The 22,522-nt window shown below is 40.1% G+C and overlaps 1 protein-coding gene across 2 annotated transcripts in view; it reads left to right on the forward strand.

Annotated features, from left to right (window-relative positions):
- Positions 1-1,878: 1,878 nt before the first annotated feature.
- LOC114653782 (alanine aminotransferase 2-like) overlaps positions 1,879-22,522 on the forward strand; it is a 77,357-nt gene continuing 56,713 nt past the window's right edge. The window contains exons 1-2 of one of the 2 annotated variants that reach the window (XM_028804288.2): positions 1,879-2,038; positions 2,587-2,761. In XM_028804288.2, coding sequence (XP_028660121.1) covers positions 2,624-2,761 — 138 coding nt within the window. In that variant the 5' untranslated portion in view covers positions 1,879-2,038; positions 2,587-2,623. Of the gene's footprint in view, positions 2,039-2,417; positions 2,762-22,522 lie in introns of those variants that run through there. The other variant, XM_028804287.2, reaches the window with a different exon arrangement.

Below are 22,522 nucleotides of genomic sequence, written 5' to 3' on the forward strand. Positions count from 1 at the left end.
CGTCCAAAAATTCCATGTCGAGATGTCCATGAATCTCGGATGTTTTACACCTCTCTGAGTCCGAAAATGCTATTTTTGGAATTGTGTCTGTGTGCGTGGGTGTGTGTGTATATAATATATATATATATATATATATATATATATATATATATATATATATATATATATATATATATATATATATATATATATATCCATTTTCCAACCCGCTGAATCCGAACACAGGGTCACGGGGGTCTGCTGGAGCCAATCCCAGCCAACACAGGGCAGGAAACAATCCTGGGCAGGGTGCCAACCCACCGCAGGACACACACAAACACACCCACACTAGGGCCAATTTAGAATCGCCAATCCACCTAACCTGCATGTCTTTGGAATGTGGGAGGAAACCGGAGCGCCCGGAGGAAACCCACGCAGACACGGGGAGAACATGCAAACTCCACGCAGGGAGGTCCCGGGAATCGAACCCAGGTCTCCCAACTGCGAGGCAGCAGCGCTACCCACTGCGCCACCGTGCCGCCCATGTGCAAACCAATACAATTATTAACATGCATGTTTTATATATATATAAAATGTTTGTGTAAACATGATAACTTGAGTACACTTTCACTTAGGTCAACCAAATTACAGGTATTAAGTACAAACATAGATTTCTATCAACTTTTGGGCTATTTCCGTTAACCGGAAGTGGTACTTTACCTTTTATTCGTGTAGCTGCAGAGTCCGACTTATTCAACTTTACTTTAATAATATATCGAACAATTATTATAAATTTCATTTGATATGTTGTTGATGGTTCTTTAATGTACCTAATATAAAAATATATTGTCTTGCGGTTTACTCATCAAATATCCATCCCCATATCTGAGTATAAGAGAAAGTCTAGGGGTGACCACTCCCGATATTTATGTATGCGTTTATGTGTATGACCATAGCTTGAAGCGAAACCACATTACTGTCTATAGAGTCGTATTCATTTGTTGACGTCAGTGACGGTTCATTAGGTCCACCTCGAGCGCCTCGATATAGGAACATTACATTGTGAAAGGGGTTGGTTGTGGGGTTCCCTATCACACATTGTCACCAAGATAGATTTGAATTCAAAATGTATTTAAAAAAAAAAAAAACTGCTGACTGCGCAATGAGCTCTCGTCCTATCCAGGGTTGTTTCCTGCCTTGCACCAAATACTGTCGGGATCGGCCATTACCCTAAATTAGATTAAGCAGATCTGAGAGTGACTAAAACTTCAGCGAACACAATACTAATTTGCGAGCTGCACGAATGAGCACCAGAGTTGGACGGAAGATTAGGAGGGGAAGTTCTGCTGTATTAATTATTTGGCAGACGCCTTTATGCAGATTATAAAAAAAAACACGATACTTGGCAGCCATATGGTTCGATTGTTTGAAATGTTCTAGACAGATGTTCCAAATCAGTCTTTTCCAAGGGTACAAAGCAAAGTCGTCAGTATTAAATGAACACAAGTGTGTAAGTGGGTCCACTGTGTATTGTTGAAACTGACGGCTTTTACATTCCAGGAGGCTCTGCGGCGCCGACTAAAGGAGGTGGGGTTTGACTCTTGCGGGTTGTAGCGGTTGTTTGTATTACATGTACTTGTATGTACAACGCTACCAGTATCAAGAAAAATTGTTTTAAGTGTTTTTCTTGATTAAGCGAGTGTGTCTGTTCATCACAATATTTTTAAATTGTCTTTTGTCGCGGGTGATTTTGCCGTGTAGGGTTCAAGGCGCCCCACAGACATTTGGGGTTGGTGTGCTCCGTATTGTTTTAATTACTGTAAACGCATTAATTCGAGCAGAAGTACACAGCCGCTGAGACTTCGCAGTGACCGATTAGTACAAGCGGGTTTGGCAGATGAGCACACAAGATTCAAGTACTGTCTCTTTAAGCCCAACCTCGGTTATGTTAATTCATTCCGTGTCCCGAAGTCGTAGTCTCCTCCCTCCCCAAGAAAACCCTTTTTCTGCTTCGCTCGTGCCTTGCGAGAGCTCTCCTCGCATGCTGCACGCCGGAGAGGTAAGGTGGGGAGCGGGGGGGGGGGGGGTCGTGAATTCGCCAGCTTTGCTTGCTCTCTCATGCTCGATCAGGTCAGCTTTGAGTGGGGGGGGGGGAAGTGAGGCTCTTTACCCCTCGAGTTTCTTATTAACAGTACAGTCACGTTCAGTCAGATCTCGAGCCCTTTCTATCAATCGCTTTCCCGCCCCCTAATTAAACTTTCTGCCCGGCGTGTTTTGTTGAGCTTCGGAACTTTAAACTTTTCCCCCAATGCGTTTCTCTCTGTTTTTTGCCGACGCGAGGGCTTTTATCTTTGTTTGATTACTTTCAATTATTGACTTTTCCTTTTCTCCTCTCTCAATGTTTTACTAAACTTTCGCTCCGTGCGCCAGTGCCAGTCTCAGCCGGGCTGCTATGGGGTTACCTTTACACCGAGTACTTGGGGGGACTGTCACTGCCGCACGGGGCGCCCGCGTGCTGTTGCCCGAGATGTTCAGTCGCATCGGTGGCCGCAGCAGCACTAGCAGTAACCGCAGCATCCCATTAGTGTTCTCGTTTTCTCATCGCAGGTGTCTTTCAAAGATTTCTGTGACCAGCAAAGTCGAGATGTCCATCAACGGAGTAGCGTCCCAGAGCAAGGTGCTCACCATTGACACCCTGAACCCCAGCATCAAGAAGGTGGAGTATGCAGTGAGAGGTCCGATAGTCCTCCGTGCCATTGAAATCGAGAAGGAGCTCCAAGAGGTAAGGGCACGTTTCAGCTGGGCTTATCTGACAAGAACACATTACATGTTGTGACAAGCTGAATATGATGTGACAAGCTGAATATGATGTCTTATGATCTCTGTGGTGTTGGAGAGTGGAACTGTTTAACCTTCTCATGTTTAAATACTGAATGTTGACTTCTCAGAAGTTATCATTTGAGCGAAGGACTTTAGAAGACTGGCACCTTGCCCAGGTTGCTTTCCTCTATGTGGCCAATCATACCTCAACCTGAAGGAGAAGCTTAGAAAATGGAAGAATAGATGGTAGGATGACTGGTGACTTTAAACTGGTTGGGTATGGCTGTGCCCTGGGGGGTGCCATCTAAGTATGGTTACTGATGTTGGCAGCATGCTGCCCAGATACATTCTTAAAAACACTGGTTCTTTAATGGCACTTTCCTGGGTTGTAGAACTGTTGCTTGACAAAGAACCATTTAATTCTGGGAATGGTTCTTTGCATGTTAAGTTGGTTCTGCTTTGAAAAGGTTTCCAATATTTGGACAAAACAGAAATCTTTTAATGTTGGCGCTATATAAATAAAATGTATTATTATTAATGTATAGTAGTCTACCTATAGCAAGATACTAACAGATCAAGAAAATGTGAGTTATTGTATGCAGCGAGAGTCTTTTTAAAATCAGGAACCAACTGGTATTTCTTAAATCTGTTATCTGTTCATTGTGATATATGTAGAGCGTATTCTGGATATAAATTTTAAGTTTCTTTCTGGAACCTTCATGTCAATGGTTCTTCTGAGAACCAAAAATGGTTCCCCTATGGCATTGCTTCAAAGAACTGCTTTGCCACCTGCATTTTTAAGAATGCCCCTGAATAGGAAAAGTGGCTTAGGGAAACAGCTGGCTAGAAGAATGGAAGTATTACCTGTGTAGTCTTTCAGGTGTGGGGGACCTTCCCCTGCAGCATTCATTCCTTACATGCATCTATGAAGAAAATTTGTCTGAGGGGCAACATTGGATGGAGGTTTATTAGCAGCCAGCCACCATACTGGCTGCATCTCAGAACAGGTGATCCTCTTGAAGCTAAGCATGTTCAGGCTCGGCCAGAACTTGAATGGGAGACCATCTTAGGAAATGCTTGGGTTACTATTGGAAGTGGTATTGGTGAAACCAGCAGGGGGCACTTACCCTGTGGGATGTTGAAAACCACTGGGCTGTAAAAACTGGCACCATCCTTCAGATGAGACATAAAACTGAGGTCCTGAATCCCCGTGATCTTAAAAAAAATCCCTGGGCATTGTTCAAAAAAGAATAGATTGTACCCTGATGTCCTAGCTACATTGCTCACCAAAGACTGGTCACTCTGGCCACCTGATATTTCTAATTGGCTATCTCTCTCACCCCTTCACCTCCTAATGGCTAATGTGTGGTGAGCGTACTGGCACAAGAATGGCTGCTGTTGCATCATAAGTGGATGCCACACATTGGTGGTGGTTGAAGTGGATTCCCACTGTCTGTGTAAAGCACTTTGAGTAGGTTAGAAAAGCACTATATAAATGTAATTAGCAATTAATATTGTATTATTCTGTAGTGTAGCACCATCTCATGTCTTTTTTTGTGGGAGGTCAGTTGTAGTGCCTCCACAAATTATGGAGGGCAGGCTTAACATCTGCTTACATTTTCAAAATTTCAAGAAGCGTAAAGGATGGCACAAGTGGGACTTTCCAAAGAACATGAACATTTCAAACTCCTTATGCACATCCCTGTGAAGCCTCTAAGTAAGCAGCAATATCATTGAAGTGTGAGTGATTATTGAGGTACGTCAACAGATTGTGATACCCGCTTATAAAACCCAACCCAAGAGTACAGTCACAATTACTGGAAATTTGTAAAGAGACCAAGAATAAAGTTCTCATTCAGACCAGAACATCTTTACATCCCAGCCATTCCAAAATGTTGTGCCCAATTTGGTGCATGGACTAAGCTGGTTTGAGCACCCAAGATTATATTAAAACATTCAGTGAGGATAGGCTCCACCTCCATGGGCGGAGTTTAAGGAGTGGCCAAGTTAGCCTGTCCCCAGCAACAAATGCATTATGTTACTAAAATAAGCCTCAAGGGAAGGATATCTATTAGACTACAGATAATGTAAATACAGTATGTAAATGATTGAAGAATATGGTAGTGCTTCTGCCTCTTATTAAGGAGTTGGTTGTTGCTCCCTGGGTGGTCTCTTTGTGGAGTTTGTATGTGTGTCCATGTGGGTTTGCTTCAGTTTCCTCCCACAGATCAAAGACACATAGGTTAGGTGAACTGCTGATGCTAATTTGGCGCGTGTGTGTGTTCGTGCTCATCCTGTAATGGACTGGCACTCCGTCCAGTGGTTGTTGCTGCCTGATAGGCTCCAGCTACCCCTTGCCCTGGATAAACAGGTTTAGAAGACAGATGGATCCGCGAATACTATAATCCATCCCACCCAAAGCAAACACTCTCTTGTACGTCACCAATTCTTACAGCAGTGTGGTCGATGGAATGATTGCAGGTCACAAATTGAAATTTTGATGTGCCAACCCAATTTAATCAAATGACCGTTATAAACAAAATATGCGCTTAATGGCTCCAAAACACACGAAAAATAGGGTTTCACTGTCGACTAACAAAGAAATCCTTAGTGGCAATAGCAAAGAGGTCCATCCTGTGGTATGCTCATGCATTGAGTGACACCTCCTTCATGGATATATAAATATGAAGGGTCTGGAAAGGGTAAGACAATTGCCCTCACTGGGGGTGTTCTCAGCACTGTGCAGGGAATAGAAAAGGATAAGGTTGGCGCCAGTGCCCCCTCTTGACCCTGGGTGGTAGTACATACCTCAGAAGAGCCTGGAGGATGATCCATTGACGTGCATGTGTTACATCAAACAGAAAAATATTCTGTACAATTTTAATTACAGATTAGTTTTCTGTTTCCAATTTAGCTTGAAAGGGCTTCTTTCAACTTGTATACTAGTATTTTCACCAAACTCTCTCCCACTCAAAACACTGATCCCTATTACAAAATATTAAAAAAAAAAAAAAGTGACTCTTTGATGAAACGAATAACGGGAAAACGCTCCAACTTTCAAATCAGTTAACTAAGTTCAGGAATGGATCCAAATTTTGTGCTATGTGTACATTTTGTTAAAGTAAGAAAGTGCTTATTTTGCCACAATTATAATACATAGAAAACAAAATTATCTTTTGTTTGAACACCATTCATAGTATTTGTGTACGTTTTTGTAATTTAGAAGTTTTGAATGTGTTAATGTAAGGGAGACTTCCTTCATATTGTACGTTTAGATCATGAACATTAGATGTGATGTAAATATGTATCAGTACAACTGAGACTCTAAACAGTGTGGTGTAATTGTTAAAGTTTTGGACTTTAGACTTGAAACTCTGAGGTTGTGGGATCAAATCCCGCTACTGACGCTGTGCGACTATGAGCAAGTCACTTCACCTGCCTGTGCCGCAACTGAAGAAAAAAAATTAAAAGAAATGAAAGACGTTGTACCTCAAATGTTGTAAGCCACCTTGAATAATAAAACGTGTGATTATTTTTTTATGGTTCATCTGGCTCCCCCAAACCTAAATGTCAAACTCTTCCCATATCCACCACCCTACAACCTCACTGTAAATTTGATTGAGCAGGTTTGTGCATGTATAGTCTCGCTGAGCCATACTTATAATATACAGTATATACGTCTGGAGACAATCAGGAGGGAATTTTGCTTAAAATTGGGTGGGGACAATTAGAATCTCTTGACTGTCACATATCTAAACCAATCCAATGCCTCATGAAGGCGACACTCAAAGTAGGGGCGGGGATTTTGAACTGCAAAAAGCAGTGGTGCTCTTGTTAATCTGATCCGACAGAGAGAAAGCTTCTGATTACGGTGAACTTTCTATAGCCAAAGTCTCCTAAAAAGATACTGTTAGACATATAAATGTGTGCTGCATGTGCAGAGAGCACATTGCACATGTTACAAATAAACACAACCTGTTGCAACTGAGAAACCTTTCAGTAACATCAGATTATACATTAGCATTCAAAGACATCAGTGGACGAGTGGTAAATGTGAATGATGTGTTGTCGCAGGGGCTGTGTGCGCCGTCTGTTGTTCAGTTATGTCGATGTAAGACTGAAAGAATTTCTAACTATGAGTTGTAAAATACTGTATGCATTCAAAGTATACAACAACAACAACATTTATTTATATAGCACATTTTCATACAAAAAGTAGCTCAAAGTGCTTTACATAATGAAGAAAATAAAAATAAAAGACAAAATAAGAAATTAAAATAAGACAGCATTAGTTAACATAGAAAAGGAGTAAGGTTCGATGGCCAAGGAGGACAGAAAAAACAAAAAAAAATTCCAGATGGCTGGAGAAAAAAAATAAAATCTGCAGGGGTCCCAGGCCACAAGACTGCCCAGTTAGGGTTCTCACGGAGTCACTTGATGCTGATGGTCATACAGACTTCTGGCTTTTAATCCATCCATAGAAATAGTGAATGAATATAAATACTTAGGAACTTACCTAGATAACAATCTTAACTGGAATACAAATACAAAAAAAATATTTTCTAAATGCAACCAGCGCTTATTTCTCCTCCATAAACTCAAACTATTTAAAGTAGACAAGGACCTCATGTTGTCCTTCTGTCGTAGTATGATCTAGTCCGTGATCACTTTCAGTTTCATTGCCTGGTTTAATAGTCTGACAAACCAAAACTCAAAAAAGCTCCAGCAGATTACGAAGTATGCAGCTAAAGTTATTGGGGCTGATGTAGATGATTTGACTAGTGTGTGTCAGAGGGCAATGCTAAAGAAACTGGAAATCATCTCAACTGATGACAGACATCCATTACATGTAGAACTAAACTTCAGTAAATCAGGAAGGATAGTTGCTTTGAAAACCCACACAAATCGCTCCAGTAACTCCTTTCTTCCTAGTGCCATACGACTTTTCAATAAGAAATATTGGAGATAATGATTAAGGTTTTGATATATATCCTGTTACCTTTTTTTTTTTTTTTGGTATAAATATGTTTTATCTAACTGCCTTACCTTAACCTTTCTTATTTCTATTTGTCTGTTTTATTTCATTCTGTCTGTTACCTGTTATTAGATGCAACTGAGAAGGCAAATTTCATGTTTTCCTGTGTAAACATGACTAAATAAAGAAACCTAACCTAACCTAACCTATCCATCATTGTTGGAACATCACGATGCTTTGAGTAGATGGTGGTGGTGCAAGCCACCACCAAAAGGACGCCGGAAAAGGAAACAGAAGAGAGAGTAGGGGTTAGTACGGATTTTAGAGCCACCATGATTAGTTATTATAATGAATTGGATATACAGAGTATCAGGATTTAAATTACAGTGAAGTTATGAGAAGGCCATGTTAAAATAATGTGTTTTCAGCAGTTTTTTAAAGTGCTCCACTGTATTAGCCTGGCGAATTCCTACTGGCAGGCTATTCCAGATTTTAGGTGCATAACAGCAGAAGGCCGCCTCACCACTTCTTTTAAGTTTTGCTCTTGGAATTCTAAGCAGACACTCATTTGAGGATCTGAGGTTACGATTTGGAATATAAGGTGTCAGACATTCCGATATATAAGATGGGGCGAGATTATTTAAGGCTTTATAAACCATAAGCAGAATTTTAAAGTCAATCCTGAATGACACAGGTAACCAGTGTAGTGACATCAAAACTAGAGAAATGTGCTCGTATTTTCTTTTCCTGGTTAAACACATACAGTGTGTCACACCCCATCAAAAAGGCTGCCATTAAGAGAGCTGATAATGGAGAGCCACTGGAGACGTAGATTTTAGTACTCATCTGCCTAACAACACCAGTAAAGTACGGAGGAGGCTGCACAGCATCCGCCTTCTGACTACATGACTAAACAAATAACTAAAGTAAGTTACCATTACTGTCTAATTGGAAATGCAAACATGCCATTCCAGAATATAGCTACAGCGCTTTATCACATAGTATATCCATTGACCACAATAAACTCTGTTTGCTGTTGTTATGCCATATAGTGATGCAATAGTAAAAATGACAGAAAGATATCAAAGTAGACAGAAGCGCTTCTTTAACTAAGTGGGGCCAAGTAGCTGCAGTGGTATACGTGTGTCTGCCTGTCTGTCTCTTCTGGTGCAGCACTCATTACAACATACAAATTAATCATTAAGCTTCAGTTACCTTGTGCTGCTGAGCTCTGGAGTTGGTAACAGCAATTTTAGCTTTTTATTTTCTCTTCGAGTCAGGTGTTTTGTTTAGTTTCATTGGCTCTCTCCCTGAAACCCCAGCCAATTAAAGTGCACAGACTGGAGGAATTGGGGGCGGGCATTTCAGGAAGAAGCCCTTTGGGCGGAGCCTTTGAAGCTGCCGATTTTCTCCACTGTTCACTACAAACTTTTTAACAGGTTGTCCCCAGATGTGTATTCTTGCTTTTGAATCACATCTGACCCCGTGAGACCAGTGAATATATGGTTATGGTAATCGTGCCACTGGGATAGCCACCCACCTGCTCTACAACCAACCATGACTCCAAATTTTATTAGGCAGGTTTAGAAAGGTTATGCTAGATTAAATTTACATAACCACCTACAGAGCAGATAGGCAAATTAATATAATGCAACTCAAAAATTGTGAATAATAATGAGGTGAAAAACAGTGAGTTGAATTTTATTATGAAAATGGTTATGAGGGTGTTTAAACAATGCAGTAATGCATATAACAGTGCATAACCCAAACCACCTTAGCTAGTGCCTCATACAAGAAGCAGCTCTCATCACCCTCTCTCAGCCAAGACTTATGTGATTGTTGGTGACCCATGAATGAAATCACAAATCTTGCCTTTCTAATGTTTTGCTGCCCAGAGAGACATGTTTGCTAGCTAAAAGTGTCTGACTATAAAACCCCACCTCTGCCACCAACTATCTGAACCCCAGTAAGATTTTCTCTATGCCCTCACTCTTAATGGCAGGGTGATTCCTGCTTTGTGAGCCATACTGCTGGCAGAGGCTTTGGATTTCAAAGGAAATGTCATGTTATAAAGGGGGTCCAGAGGATGGGAACTTCTCTCCCAATTTGTTTATTTCATTAGCTTAGCCAGTTTTACATCATACCCAGTCAACCAGCTTTTATTTTATTTAACACCTTTCACAATGCAAATCGTCCCAAGGCACTTGACAAAGCAAAGAAGCGTACAATACAAAATAAAATGCAAGGCCCATCATCCGTTTTTTCTAGACGTAACAAGAAGCTGGAACTAAACCCAGCACAAATGGGCATGAAAGTGGCACCAGTCCAGTGCAGTGCATATTCACATGTAGAGTGGATTCAGAAAGTATTCAGACCCCTTCACTTTCTGCATACTTGATTATGTTATAGATTTCATTTTAAATGGATACATTAATTAGGTGCCATAGAAATGCAGTAAACTAGAATTGTTATTCTGCTTCTACCAGTGGGGTCCTGGTAGGTTAACAGAATTTCCTAGGATCAGACAATGCGTTAACAGAGGACTTTTAACTAGCAACCCTGTGACTTAATATAGTGTCTTTCATTATTGAATGTCACGTTAAGGTAGAAGTTCCCAAGCTTTTTTTTGTTTGTGACCCCATCTTGAAAACTGAGCTTTTTTCACACCCCCAGTTGTTTGAAACATTGATGTTCATTCACTTCCTATTCAATATAATGTATAATGTTTTTTTTTTCTGTTCTTAAATATGCAACCCCATTAGCATATCTGGTGACCCCAAGGTTGGGACACTCTGTTTTAAGGAGATATCCAGGTACAGTAGAGTTGTGTGTTTTATATCTATGTGGCATGGGCAAGTGAATTGAATTTCCCAGGATCACAAAATGAGTCAGCAAAAGACTTTTAACTGGTAATCCCATGATTTAAAATAGTGCCATCCAGCCCTGCAAGCAGGTCCTCCAATTTACAGGGAAAGCTTGGACGTTGGTGGCAGGATTGGCACTCCAGCCACCATTTAAAAAAAAAAACAAAAAACAAACCAAACCTCACACTGTTCCAGTGCCAACCTTTCATCATTGAATCCTATGTTAAGGTGACATACAGGTAAAATAAATTGCTATTGTGTTTCTGCCACCAGATTACTGGCAGTTTACGTGTGAGACAGTGAAGTGACCACTTTATAATTTTAAGAAGTGACTTTCTATAATGACCACTACCACAGGGCACTTTGCAGGTACAGTACAATTGTTTGCTTACTGGCATGTCAAACCATGAGTGAGTGGTGAGGGTACATCTGGTGACCCTGTGACTTAATGTAGTGCCTTTCAGTATACATCGCCATTCTACATTTACTTTATAGTTTTTTCTGCCATTGGCTAGCTAGCAGGTTTCTTGACAGGGTCACACAGTGAGTGAGTGGTGGGGACTGACCTGGTCACCTGCTGGTTTTTCTAGCATTCTCCCACTACACCTCACCCCCTATTCCTTACAGTATGTATAATCCTGTTGTTGGACCTGTCATTTTCTTAAATACATAGGTACAAGGTGGTACTTATAGGAATAATCTCCTGGTCTGAACTGCCTGCTTTCACGTGGTGATTACTGTATATTATCTCTATATGCCATTTCTGATATGGAGATATGCAAATAAAATAACTGACTGACTGACCTGCTCTTGAGTCAACAAGTGCATTTTTTATCAACTCTGCCCTGCATTGTCCTGCATTTCGCAAAAATCCTACACTTTCATTTTGTTGCTAACATCACTTCATTGAGCAATAAAATATACAACCAAGCGAAACTTGCTGTGTGATCGGCTTTATGTGACAGGTCAGCATTCTTGCAGAGGGTTTTCTATGTCTTCATATTTAGACATATGACACATTTCAAGATAACAGGAGCTTTTAGAATAGTGTAACTGTTTGGGTAAATGATCCATTTCAATTTAATAAACACTGGTCAACAAGCATTTTGCTACTGGGATTCTTTCACCTGTACTGTAATAAATTTCACTTGCTGACTCCAAATCTGAAAATCATTTTCGTCCAGCACGTCCCGTTTTTTAGTTATGATGTTCAAGGTCTTGGACAACTAGGGTGACTGGACAGTAAAGGCGATGCGTTTCAGCATTTAAGAAATAAGTTTGGTCTCAAGAAAAGTGAAGCCAAAATTAAGGAAGGTGTTTTTGTTGGCCCTGAAATCCGTGAACTGATGCTTGACAATGAGTTCAAAAAGAAACTGGAGCCAACTGAATCAGCACCCTCATTTGTGCGGGTTGTCCAGAATTTTCTTGACAAGCACAGAGCAGAGAATTATACTGAGCTTGTGGAGAATATGCTGAAAGTACGTATATTGGCTTACGGGAGCCAGAATGTCACTGAAGATGCATCTTTTACATTCTCATCTCGACATTTTTCCACTAAATCTAAGCGATGTCAGAGATGAGCATGGGGAAAGATTTCATTAATATATAAAGGTGATGGAAAACTGACATTGGGGAAAATTCACCCTGAGCATGATGGGTGACTACTGTTGGTTCTTGCAAAGAGAGACAGATGTGCAGTACAAGCGCAAAAGCGAGTGCCTCCAACATTTTTGGGCACATTGACCTCACTTTTATATTGAGGTAAATTGCCATAAATATACTTTAACGTGTCTCTGGTATCGTCTTCTGGTTTGTTTTCAGAATAAACACATCAAAACAATTTTGGTAGGACATAGACCAAACTCCAGATATCGTGTTGATATATTGATATTCAAAAGTGTCAAAACGTCAATGATGTGAATTTCAAAAATCTGACTTGCTAGCTTAATTCTGATATCATATATGAAATCATTGTAAAAAACTTAATAAAAAGCTGCTCTGAAGTTCCCAGAAGCAAACAAAAATATTTTCTTGTAGACCAGTGTAATGATTCATTTTCATTGTTGTTTATATACGCTAAAAGCTTCACTTTGCTAACGATTAATTTCTATTTTGAAGCAATTAAGTTGAAATCCGATACCAAACAGTTATAACAGAAAACATGATATACATAAATGTAAAAAAATAAAAAGAATCGTGAGCCGCAAAGTATCAATGAAACTACATATTTGTTAGTACAGTGGCACAGTGACTTGACGTCAGTTCCCGGCCTGTCTGTAAATTAATACCAAGAGTCAATGCCATTACACCTTGTACTGTATGGTGAGAGCAGGCAGGTTATCTAAGCTCAGTGCATTACGCAATTACTGCATACGGAGAAGGCAGAGTCCTCAGAACTTTTACAATGTCTGAAATCGGCATTCAATAATTAAAAGTTTATAAGACAAATAAAGTCACCTATTCCTGTGACCTCACACTTCTCTTTATTTGGCATAATATTCTGGGTACAGATTGGCATTTCATCCAAGCCTTGGTCTCACTTCTCAGATTCCAGGTCTGCACTACTTGATTACGGATATAGAGAACGGAAGGACAGAAGACTGCTATGGCAGTGAGTTAATTTAATGGAGTTTGGCTTATGGGCTGTGACATGCAGTGAGCTCACAGTGGCACTGATTGTGCGTCTCACGTGATCTACAGAACATGGAGATTGTTGCTGTGCTCTAAAAGTTTTAGGTTTATTCCAGCTGACACTTCCTGACAGCGCTGGAATCTCTGCTTCATTATTTCTTGCTGCTTATGCTTGATGACACCAATTCGATCAGAGCGGGCCCCATTTTTGATGTTCACTTTCAGTAAGATGAATGCGGTGGCGGCGTCAGGGTGGGAAGTTGGTGCAGCTGCACTTTGCCCTTTTGTAAATGTGCAAGTCACAGCCGCCAATCTCGAGACTGTTAAATTCTGATAACGTAGCGCCTTGGTGCTATTGTATCTGTAGTCTATTCGTTTATGGCAGTGTTAGCAGAGACCACGTTCCTCTCAGTGTGCGAGGCTCCTCACCCATGGCTCTGAGATGGAAGCCATTTATTTCAGTAGCCTGGCTGGGTAGGACTGTATTGCTCATATTGTTGTCCTCTGTCTTCTGTGGCTCTAATCCTGTGTTCCATTTGAACTGAAATGTTGGACTTTCTGAGTCTGGGTAAATGATCCATTTCAATTTAATAATGATTCATTTTCATTTGTTGTTTATATATGTTAAAAACTTCATTTTGCTAACAATTAATTTCTATTTTGAAGCAATTAAGTTGAAATCAGATACCAAACAGTTATAACAGAAAACATGATATACTTCCATCCATTTTCCAACCCGCTGAATCCGAACACAGGGTCACGGGGGTCTGCTGGAGCCAATCCCAGCCAACACAGGGCACAAGGCAGGAAACAATCCTGGGCAGGGTGCCAACCCACCGCAGGACACACACAAACACACCCACACACCAAGCACACACTAGGGCCAATTTAGAATCGCCAGTCCACCTAACCTGCATGTCTTTGGACTGTGGGAGGAAACCGGAGCCCCCGGAGGAAACCCATGCAGTCACGGGGAGAACATGCAAACTCCATGCAGGGAGGACCCGGGAATCGAACCCAGGTCCCCAGATCTCCCAACCGCGAGGCAGCAGCGCTACCCACTGCGCCACCGTGCCGCCCCATGATATACTTAAATATAAAAAATAAAAAGAATTGTGAGCCAAAAAGTTTCAATGAAACTACATATTTGTTAGTATTAAGAAGTTTCGCCTGGAATGCACACTAGTTGGATTTCCTACTCCGAAAGTCAGGAGAGCCTCAAAAACCCTGACCTTAAAATTCATGATGGCTGCACCACACGTGAACAGAAGTGAAAGATGTAGCATTATACGATTTATTAGCATTTCTGTCTAATTTTGTCTCACTAAATCTTTTATACACACAGAACTTCTGTCTGTGGATATATTGTTACGGTGTTCAGAGACACAAAATACTGTGTAATGTGTTGTTCGGTAGTCGTCTGCATACCAAAACAAAGGTTTTCCTGGAGATTTCCATGTTAATTTTCTGAATATTTTACTGGAACATGGTCAACTTGGGTGTGACAACATTCCCAGCTCCGACATCTGACTTCCTAGTTAAATGGAACGTAGCATTAGTGGCCCACATTTGAAGAGCCCTTGTCTTCATGTCGCTGGATTCCACCAACAACCATCCAGGTCTGTTTATCTTCCTACTTCATTTTTCCCTCTGCATATCCATACTCACAAATCTATTTGTGTGAATATTCTACCTAGTCTTTTATTTCTTTATTCTAATCCTGCAAACCCTTTGCATCCCATTCCTAAACTGGGCCTGGGAGACCTCAGACCAAGCTGGATGTAAGTTGTGAAGCAACTTGTGAGAGTAAATCAATACCCAGCCCACCTCTTCCAAGTCTGTTGCCAGAACATCCTCTGCTGCTCCAAAACGAAACATTCGCAAGCTTCCAACGACACACAAGCACACTGACTGCAATCTTTACCATGTGGGATGAAACCAAAGTGCCTGAAGAAAAAGCCATGCAAACTATGGATAAATCAGCACACCACAACTGGATACAGGATTTGAGCCCTGGGTGCTAGATATGTGGGGAGGTGGTATAATCCACTGCATCACCATGCTTCCTGAAATAAATGGAAAGTGTAAATTGAGGAAATATGGAGCCCCACTAGATAACACGTCAGAATCTTGTACCAGCGTTTCAGAACTATACCCCAATGAAGTAAATGGAAGGATGAACTGTAGGCTTGACATTGATGCCTTTTTGACACATCAATGATTGGGCAGGAAGCATTCTGGGAAAAATTATCTTACTTTGTCATTATGGGGTTTTTGAATTGAGGTTGATGAGCAAAAATGGCAGATTTATCTATAAAAAATGAAAGCTACACCACGATAAAATGTGTAGAAAGTGAAGGGGTCGGAAGACTTTCTGAATTCACTGTAATCATATATAGCAGTAGAAAGGAATGAATCTGTATTGAGAATTAGACCCTCCGCATTATCCAACTGTGAATGCACAATAGCCTTCACCCCTTCGTGTGTGTTTTGCAAGTCAAAATTAGTCATGTCTCACTGGCCGGGAAGCTTCTATTTTGGCAGCATATTTTTGAGGAACGGGCTGTCCACTGCATGACCGTGACGCATTTGGTTAGTTTGCTGGCTGGCCTGTGGAGAATCATTTGCCAGAGTTTTCTGTTGGCTCAGGGCTTCTCTTGTTGTTGGCTGAATCTGCCTTTTGCATATCATTGCCATTGTTCATTGTGGTATCTGTTTTAAGTGAGCAATGTGGTTGCTTATGCTACTAATAGAGTAAGGTAACTCAGTCATGCAGTGCTTGTATAAAGTTTTTATCATTTTGTCATGTGAATCTACATAAAATCAAAAGAGGTTCCATACGTCGCTTTGAAAGTATGCCTAAATGATGTGACCAAAAAATTGGTAGGAGAGGACAGGGATAATGGATATAAATTACAGGGTACATTATGTTACGTCACACTGTTGTGGTCACCTAGCTCTATTAAGAATATAAGAACCTAAGAAATTTGTGACAGTCCATCAATTTCGTTTATTTAGCTAATAGCTAATCTGTCCCAATATCTCATCTAGAAACTTAAAGGCTGTCAAGATTTTTGCTTCAACTCCATGGCTTGATAGTTTGTTCCATACTCCCACAACTTTTTGAGTAAAAAAGTGCTTCCCGGCTTCAGTCCCCTTAATTTCTGCTGGCGTCCTTAAGTACGTAATTCACCATTAAGCTGAAAGAGTTCTGCTGGATCTACTGTACTTTGTCAATGCCTTTGAGGGTTTTGAAAGCCTAGATTAGGTCCGCACGCAGTCTCCTGTGAATGGAATGGTAAACAGTAAATACAAAGCACAAATTATAATGTAATTTTAACACTTCCAATGCTTTAAGAATTGTTTGATAAAAAAGAGTGCCAATCAGTTATTGAATATTGATATTTTATGGTGTACTTAATGCACTGTATAAATTGAGTAAACACTGAGATTCTTACCAGCTATTTGGAATAAACCAATAAAGTAAATAGATGCAAGCTGGTCAAGTACCTAGGATCAGAGAGGTACTATTCCAGAGATGGAAACTGGCAGCAGGTTACGTGTAACAGACCTGAAGACCCAAATGTAACTGAGTTAGAAAAACTCGAAGACAAAAGACCGTATTGTCAAAACTGAAAGTTTTAATGAAAGTCAAAGGTGCTTTGCAAAGAGTCCACATACTACTGTAGTACTATTGTAGATCAAGGGTTCTTAAAATTTTTAATCCGGGACCCAAATAAGAAAATTGATACCATAATGGGACCCACAATAAGGATTATTACAGTAATGACATTCTATTTATGCATAATTTTCATTATGAATATTACTAAAAGAGATAAATGGAAAGCAAACATATTATTAATAAAACATTAATTATCATTTAAAACAAGAACTCGATTCCTGAGGCGTATCACTATCAGTATAAATGCTTGGTGCAAGCTTTAGTAAAGCTGAGGGACATAAATTTCTAGGATGTGGTGATTGCCGAAGGGCAGTATGAATGGTCACCTACCTAACTTTGCCATCCAACTCCTGGCACTGGATAAGTATTAAAGTAATAAAAAAAATTAAATAATGTGTCGTTTTTTAAATAATGCTTTTCAAATGAGCTCCACCATTAACAACGAATTCTTCTGAGTAAATTCACAAATTGTTACATCTGTTCTGGTTTTCATTTAACAATTCAATAAACAGAGCGCAAAAAGTTGAGTCATGTAGGCAAATTATTCCTAAAAATGTGTGCAATATGTGTCTTTTATACGGGTGACATGAGAAATCTTGAAGGATTGGTCGGGCAGTCCAGTTTGAAATGTTTAAGTGCTGCTGTCTGATGTCGTCCTCCACACTATCAATAGATTGAGGAATTTGCCCCCACTGATGCACGATAAACTTTATACGAAATCTTCTTTGCCCCTCTGTTACACACAAAGAGGTCCGATCAGTTGTACATTGCCAATGAAACTCTGTTTAGGATAAAATATGGCCACTGCACTACATACATCTCCAGCATACAGACTAACCCTCACAACACTCCAAAAATCGTCACATCCTTGTGCCTCCCCAATTCTTTTTGCTTTAACATTTCAAACTAGCTCTACATTCCCTTCACTTTACAAGCTTCTCCGTGTCATTATCTCCTCTCTCTAATTTTGTTATACAACCCCAAATCAGAAAAAGTTGGGACAGTGTGGAAAATGTGAATAAAAAAAGAAAAAAGCAAGTTATAAATTCTCCTCAAATTTTATTTCATTGCAGACAGTATGAACACAAAATAATTTATGTTTTTTTTTGTCAACATCATTTGATTTGTAAATAAATATCCATTCTTGCCATTTAGGCTTGCAACACATTCCAAAAAAAGTTGGGATGGGGGCAATTAGGGGTAGTAATGAGGTATAATAACGAAATAATGATTTGATTTGAAACTGGTGATGTTAACAGGTGATTGCAATCATGATTCAGTACAAAAGCAGCATCGAGGAAAGGCCTACTCCTTTAGGAGCAAAGATGGGCAGAGGATCGCCAGTTTGCCACCAAGTGCGGGCAAAAATCTTTGAAATGATGAAGAAAAACGTTTCTCAAAGAGAGATAGGAAGAGATTTGGGCATTTCTCCCTCTACAGTGCATAACATAGTGAAAAGAATCAGGGAATCTGGAGAAATTACCGTGCGCAAAGGCCAAGGGCGCAAGCCTAAACTGAATGGTCGTGATCTCTGAGCCCTCAGACGGCACTGCATTAAAAACCGTCATTCATCAATAAATGATATAACTGCGTGGGCTCAGGACTACTTCAGGAAGTCACTCTCAAGCACTACAGTACGTAGTTACATTAGGAAATGCCAGCTAAAACTGTACTGTGCCAAAAGGAAGCCCTACATAAATAGTGTCCAGAAGCGCCGTTGACTTCTCTGGGCTCGGAGGCATCTGGGATGGTCCATTGTGCAGTGGAAACGTGTATTGTGGTCAGACGAATCGGTTTTTCACATCTTTTTTGGAAGAAATGGACGCCGTGTGCTGTGGACCAAAGAGGAAAAGGACCATCCAGACTGTTACCAGATACAAGTCCAAAAGCTAGGGTCTGTCATGGTATGGGGTTGTGTCAGTGCCTTCGGCAAAGGTAACTTGCACTTCTGCGATGGCACCATCAATGCTGAGAAGTATATCTGTTTTGGAGGAACAAATGCTGCCTTCAAGACGACGTCTTTTCCAGGGACGCCCATGCTTATTTCAGCAAGACAATGCCAAACCACATACTGCGCGCATAACAAAGGCATGGCTGCGTAAGAAGAGGGTGCAGATGCTTGACTGGCCTGCCTGCAGCCCTGATTTGTCTCCTATAGAGAATGTTTGGCGCATTTTGAAACGAAAAATGCGTCAACGAAGACCCCGTACTGTTGCGCACCTAAAACGTTGCTTGCAGGAAGAATGGGACAAACTAACACCTGCAACACTTAGTCACTTGATTTCTTCAATGCCTAAACGTCTTTTAAGTGTTGTTAAAAGACAGGGGAACTGTACAAAGTGGTAAATGCTGTGCTGTCCCAACTTTTTTTGAAATGTGTTGCAAGCCTGAATGGCAAGAATGGATATTTATTTACAAATCAAATGATGTTGACAAAAAAAAACATGAATTATTTTGTGTTCATACTGTCTGCAATTAAATAAATAAAATTTGAGGAGAATTTATAACTTGCTTTTTTCTTTTTTTATTCACATTTTCCTCACTGTCCCAACTTTTTCTGATTTGGGGTTGTACATGTCTTTGATCGTCAGTCATCTCAGTTTGACTGTTCCACAGGTTGGTGTCGTGGGTAATATTAACTCTGTCAGTACCACAGAAACAAAAGCTGTTAGTGATGCATCAATGGCACGGTTGATAGTATATGCTTTAAATCGCATGCTCCTGCAATAAATCACAGACAAAATACAGAACAGTTTATCTCAGAATTCACAATTGGACAAACTTGTCTAATTTTAGTACACAATCATGTGGCGATCCATTAAAAGCATGTCCAAATCCAAAATCATCTTTGTATCCCTGCAAAGAAACTGTGTTTAAGACACAAAATGTTTCAGAAATGCTGCACTATATCATCAACTAATGTGAAAAAAGTTTGCTTTTGCACTTATTCACAGTTTTGGGTAGTACACAGTTTGCATGGTCTCTTCTGAAAGACGTCAAGAAATGCAACTTCGAGGGAAGATGTTCCTAGCACTCAATCACCGCATCCTAATAATGAGGTCACATAATGGCTTACCAAAAACAAAATATGAAGTTAAAAAAAAAAATGAAGCTTATTCTAAACTTATTCTGGGAAGAAAATATGAATGTACAAGGGTGTACCCAGAAATAACCGGAATTAAAAAAAATATTTTAATAATTTTTACTTACTGAAACTTTAGTCTCTTTTTAAAGTATTCTCCATGTGAATGAATGCACTTGTCCCAACGGGTCTCCCACTGGTGGAAACATTTTTGGAATTGCTGAAGAGGAACATTGTCCAATGCCTGCAGTGATTTTTCTTTCACTTCCTCCACGGTACAAAAATGTTTTCCTTTGAGTTCTTTTTTCATATGCGGGAACAAGAAAAAGTCACATGGTGTAAAAAGATCAATCGAGTAGGGAAGGTGGCAAGAACTCCAAGACACACAAGTCAAGTCAGAAAACTCTTCAATAGTCTGACGACGATCTTCAGAAATTGCATTGCAGACTTATTCAAGATTTTCATCATTCCTAATTGTGGAAGATCGGCCAGATCTCGGTTGGTCTTCAAGTGACATTTCCCCTTGTTTGAAATGCAAAAACCACTCTTAGACCTGTGTTTTACTTAAAACTTCCTCTTTAAAAGCAGTTTCAAGCATCACTACAGTTTCAGCAGCTGTTTTCCCTAAGAGAAAACAAAACATAACACAGACTCGCTGTTCTTTATGATCACCTATCACAAAAATCACCAGAACACATTTAATAAGCACCAAGAAAAACCGACACGGAATGCCATACAAACAATACAGAGCCATGCCACTTGTCAGACTGCCACAGGAAAACTGCAAGTATGCTACACCTAGCAATGAAATTCTCAACTAAATCAAGATTGTGCACCAGGTACAGATTCTGGTTATTTTTGGGTACCACCTCGTATATTAGAATTTCTGACTCTTGGAACCTCAAACTCTCACTCTGGAGTCTGAATAAACTCTAATCGAGTCATAATAAAAATCCCATAACATACCACGACAGCATTGTTGCCAAGGTGTATTTCAGAATATTGAAGTAGAATAATAAAAGAGACCATATGGGTATTCAGCACTGATTTGAATATTAGGATTCATGAGCCTTAAAGCAGAGGAGGGTTCTGGAGAGTAAAATTTATAAACCTGGTTGAGTAATGTGAATCAGGCATACCTAAAGCACCACCCATCTCCCTCTCCAGTTCTGCCCAGTGCCTTTGCTGGTAGAACGTCTGTGGTTGTTGAGAAGCTGATGTTTGTCACACATGTTAAAAAGTTATATTATCACAATGTGAAACTATTTATTGAAGCTGACACTCCCGAGTTAACACTTAGTGTGGTTTGTTCAAAGTTAAGCTTTGTTCATTTTTGGTTATGTTTGTTTGGATTAAGCCTTGTGCTAAGATGATCCTCCCATTCATCATCCAATCCCTTCAGTTTATTGGTCACTGGGGTGGAGGTTAGTGCAGTAGCATCAGGTAAGGTAAGGCTGCTGGACCATTGCAGAGCATAGTCATGCCCTCATCCCTGCCCATTCAGGGAGTTTGGTGTTGATAGTTAATATATTTGGATATATGAGGAAAACCTATGCATGGATGGGGAGAACATGCAAGGAGTGCTGAGATCCTAAACTTGGAATCTGGAGCTTTGAAACACATGTGCTGCTCTGATCAGTTACAGTATATAAAACCAGTCTGCAATATTCACAGAGAAATCTGGAAGTAATTTGCTTTTTATATTCAAGGGGCCCACCTGGTACGAGCAAGCAGCCTGTCTTGGTGCCTTTGCCATTTTAGCAGCTGTTCTGTCCTTGTGAGTGAAATGAATGGAGTTAAGTAGACAGCTGCTAAGCTTGTGACTGTCTTATTGCATTATTGATCTTTTCTTGAAAATACAGTGCACAGTGAAACCTTTGCTCATTTAGTTCCTGTGTTTTCATTACATATGATTTTGAACAGACTGATGGAACAATAGTTAGTGTTGGTTCCTCTCAGCTTGAGGGAGCTCAGTTCATATCTTAAATGCTGTCACGGCCTGTGCCATAGGTTGAAAAAATGAAAGAGTGAAGAAGAGGTTCTTAACCAGATATTAATGTGTCAAAGCCAAATTGAAAGATAAGATTTGTGTTCTGCCTGGAGAAGTGTTGAGGCATTTTAAAGTGCAAGGGGCCAGAAGATGAGATTCAGCTGAAAGTGTGGGCTAAAGTTTGTTCCTGTGAGATCAAAACTAGAAGTGATCAAAGCCAAAACACTGAACTAAACTGTTGTCAAAATTTCGGAACAAGGATCAGAAAACAGAAACACTAAACTATGAAGCCCTTCATCCACCTATCTGTTTATCTGTTGGTCTACCTATATTATATAGTGACCTTCACCCACTAATCTGTTTACAGTGACTTCACACCTCTTCACTTTTTACACATTTTGCTGTTGCAGTCTTGGGCTGAAATCATTTGAATTATTTTTTTCCCCACATCAAACAACACTCGATAGCCCAGAATGACAGAGTGAAAACAGGATTTTAA

The sequence above is a fragment of the Erpetoichthys calabaricus genome, chromosome 6 (genome assembly GCF_900747795.2).
Source record: "Erpetoichthys calabaricus chromosome 6, fErpCal1.3, whole genome shotgun sequence".
Taxonomy (NCBI): Eukaryota; Metazoa; Chordata; class Cladistia; order Polypteriformes; family Polypteridae; genus Erpetoichthys; species Erpetoichthys calabaricus.